At 67.4% G+C, this 2048-nt stretch overlaps 1 protein-coding gene across 1 annotated transcript in view; it reads right to left on the reverse strand.

Annotated features, from left to right (window-relative positions):
- The window catches only part of OSBPL5 (oxysterol binding protein like 5), a 26553-nt gene that overhangs the window by 8428 nt on the left and 16077 nt on the right, over nucleotides 1–2048 (reverse strand). The window contains exons 10-12 of the mRNA XM_077755222.1: nucleotides 1987–2048; nucleotides 1689–1770; nucleotides 196–294 (exon numbers count right to left, since the gene is read on the reverse strand). The exon at nucleotides 1987–2048 is cut by the window's right edge and continues 156 nt beyond it. Of these exons, the coding sequence (XP_077611348.1) occupies nucleotides 196–294; nucleotides 1689–1770; nucleotides 1987–2048 (243 nt within the window). The remainder of the gene's footprint in view (nucleotides 1–195; nucleotides 295–1688; nucleotides 1771–1986) is intronic.

Genomic DNA, 2048 nt, shown 5'->3' on the forward strand with positions numbered 1-2048 from the left:
GCTGCTCCCGCCTCTCAGTCCCGCCGCCCAGGGAAGGGGAGTCGGGGTCCGGGGGAAACAGGATGTGCCGCCCCCTCCCGAGGAAACGCCGTCTGCTGTCCCAGGGCCTGTGCCCGAGCGCAGCTCCGGGGAGAGCCCGACGACAGCTGGGGGGCCACCGAGAACGTGCGCTGGGGTGGGACGGCCGGGCCTTGCCTGCTCTGCGATGTAGAAGGTGTGGCTGCGGGTGTGGGGGTGGGGCCAGCGGCAGCGGAAGGTCTCCCCCAGGATGGGGTTGTAGGGCTTCTTGATCCCCTGCGGGCGGTGACCGGAAAGCTCACGTGAGGCCCACGTGGGTCGGGGTGTAGACCGAGGGGCGACCTGGGGGGCTGCCCGCTGCCCACCCCATCTCCATGAGGGGAGGCCTGCTTTGCCACCAGCACCTGGGGGCAGCACCCCGCCTCTGCTTTGGGGAGAACAGGCTTTGCCCGTGGTTCACATTCTGGGGGGCAGCCCAGGAGCTGTGCTTCCAGTTCTCGGCTCCGGGGGGGCCCGAGACCCTGAGGTCACGCTCTCCCTGGACTTTGGGTGAAACCGGTGCACAACCTGTTCAGAGCCCCCGGTGGCTTCAAATGACCCTTTAAGTAAAACCCCGAAGCCCCAGCCCTGCTTCCCCACCTCCCGCGCTCTGCTCACCACCTTTCTGCTCCCACAAATGGCCCAAGTTCGGCCCATTCAGGAGAGCCCTCCGCCCGGGTCTCAGGCCCCGTCGTCTGAGCGGCAGCAGTCCACCCCTTCACGCCATCCAGCAGACCTCTGTGCATGTGAGTGTGTGCATGTGTGTGCGTGTGTGTAAGTGCGTGTGACTGCCTGTATGTGCATGAGCATGTGTCCCTGTGTGTGCATGTGAGCATGTGGGCATGTGGGCATGTGCGTGTCTGTAGGTGTGTGTGTATGTATGCCTTGAGTGTACGCATGCGTGTGCCTCTATGTGTGCATGTGTGCGCCTGTATGTGCATGTGAGTGTGTGCCCTGTGTGAGTGTGCACGTGTGTGCATGCATGTGTGCCTGTACGTGTGCACGGGCATGCCTGTACATGCGAGTGTGCGCGTCTGTGTGCGTGCCTGTACGTGCGTGTGTGCACACGCGTGTGCTTCCCCCTGGAACGGTGCTCCACGAGCGATCACTGCTGGCAGGCCCGCTGCAGGCCGCGCGCGCCGGCCTCTCTGAGCCCCGTGTGCAGCCTCCCGTCCGCTCCTCCCTGCCCACCTCCCAGGTCCTCCTCGGAGCCCCCCAGCCCGGCCAGTGCCCGCTGGGTGCGCACCCAGCCCTGCCGGGGGCCACGGGCACTTCAGGGGCCTGACTGCGCTTGGACCCGCGTGTGACTCTGGGGCCGCCTCTCCCCTCCCCCAAGCCTCAGTTTCCCCTTCCGCGCAGCGAAGAAGTAGAACCAGAGTCACTGTCACGCTTGTGTCCCACGGAATCCCCTGAAGGGCCCAAGCAGGACCCCCGCCCCCCCCACGTCTCAGAGACACGGCGACGACACAGTGTGCGGGGAAGGGGCTGTCGACCCTGTACCTCAGGGAACCCCTAGGACCTGGTTTGCGTGGTGTGTCTTGGGGTCCTGGAGGCCTTTCTGAGAACTGCAAACCCAGGCTCTGATGAGCGCAGGACGCTGGCCCCCCGCGCCCCCGCCCCGCGCGCCTTGCCTTGGGTTTCTTGTAGAAGCCAGACAGGTACCATCTCAGCACAAGCTTGATGCGGGCGTAGGCGTCCTCCTCCAGGGCAGCACTGGGCGGGACGGGGGGGCCTCAGTGCGGGCCGGCCTCTCCCCTGTCCACCTTCCGGCCACTCGGCTGGACACAGGCCGCCCGGGCCCCCACCCCCGTGCCACCCAGCCACCCGGCTGTGTGGCTGCGCTCCGCCCCGGGGCCCCCCGGAGGCATCGGGGAGGGGGCCGGGGCTGAGGGCGGCTGGGGTCTCGGGGGCCCCTCCCCGCTCGCACACCTGGACAGCAGGTGGGGGTGGTAGTAGTAGTCGGAGAGCTTGTCGAGGAAGGAGCGCGGCTC

The sequence above is a fragment of the Crocuta crocuta genome, unplaced genomic scaffold, assembly GCF_008692635.1.
Source record: "Crocuta crocuta isolate KB4526 unplaced genomic scaffold, BGI_CrCroc_1.0 scaffold653, whole genome shotgun sequence".
Taxonomy (NCBI): Eukaryota; Metazoa; Chordata; class Mammalia; order Carnivora; family Hyaenidae; genus Crocuta; species Crocuta crocuta.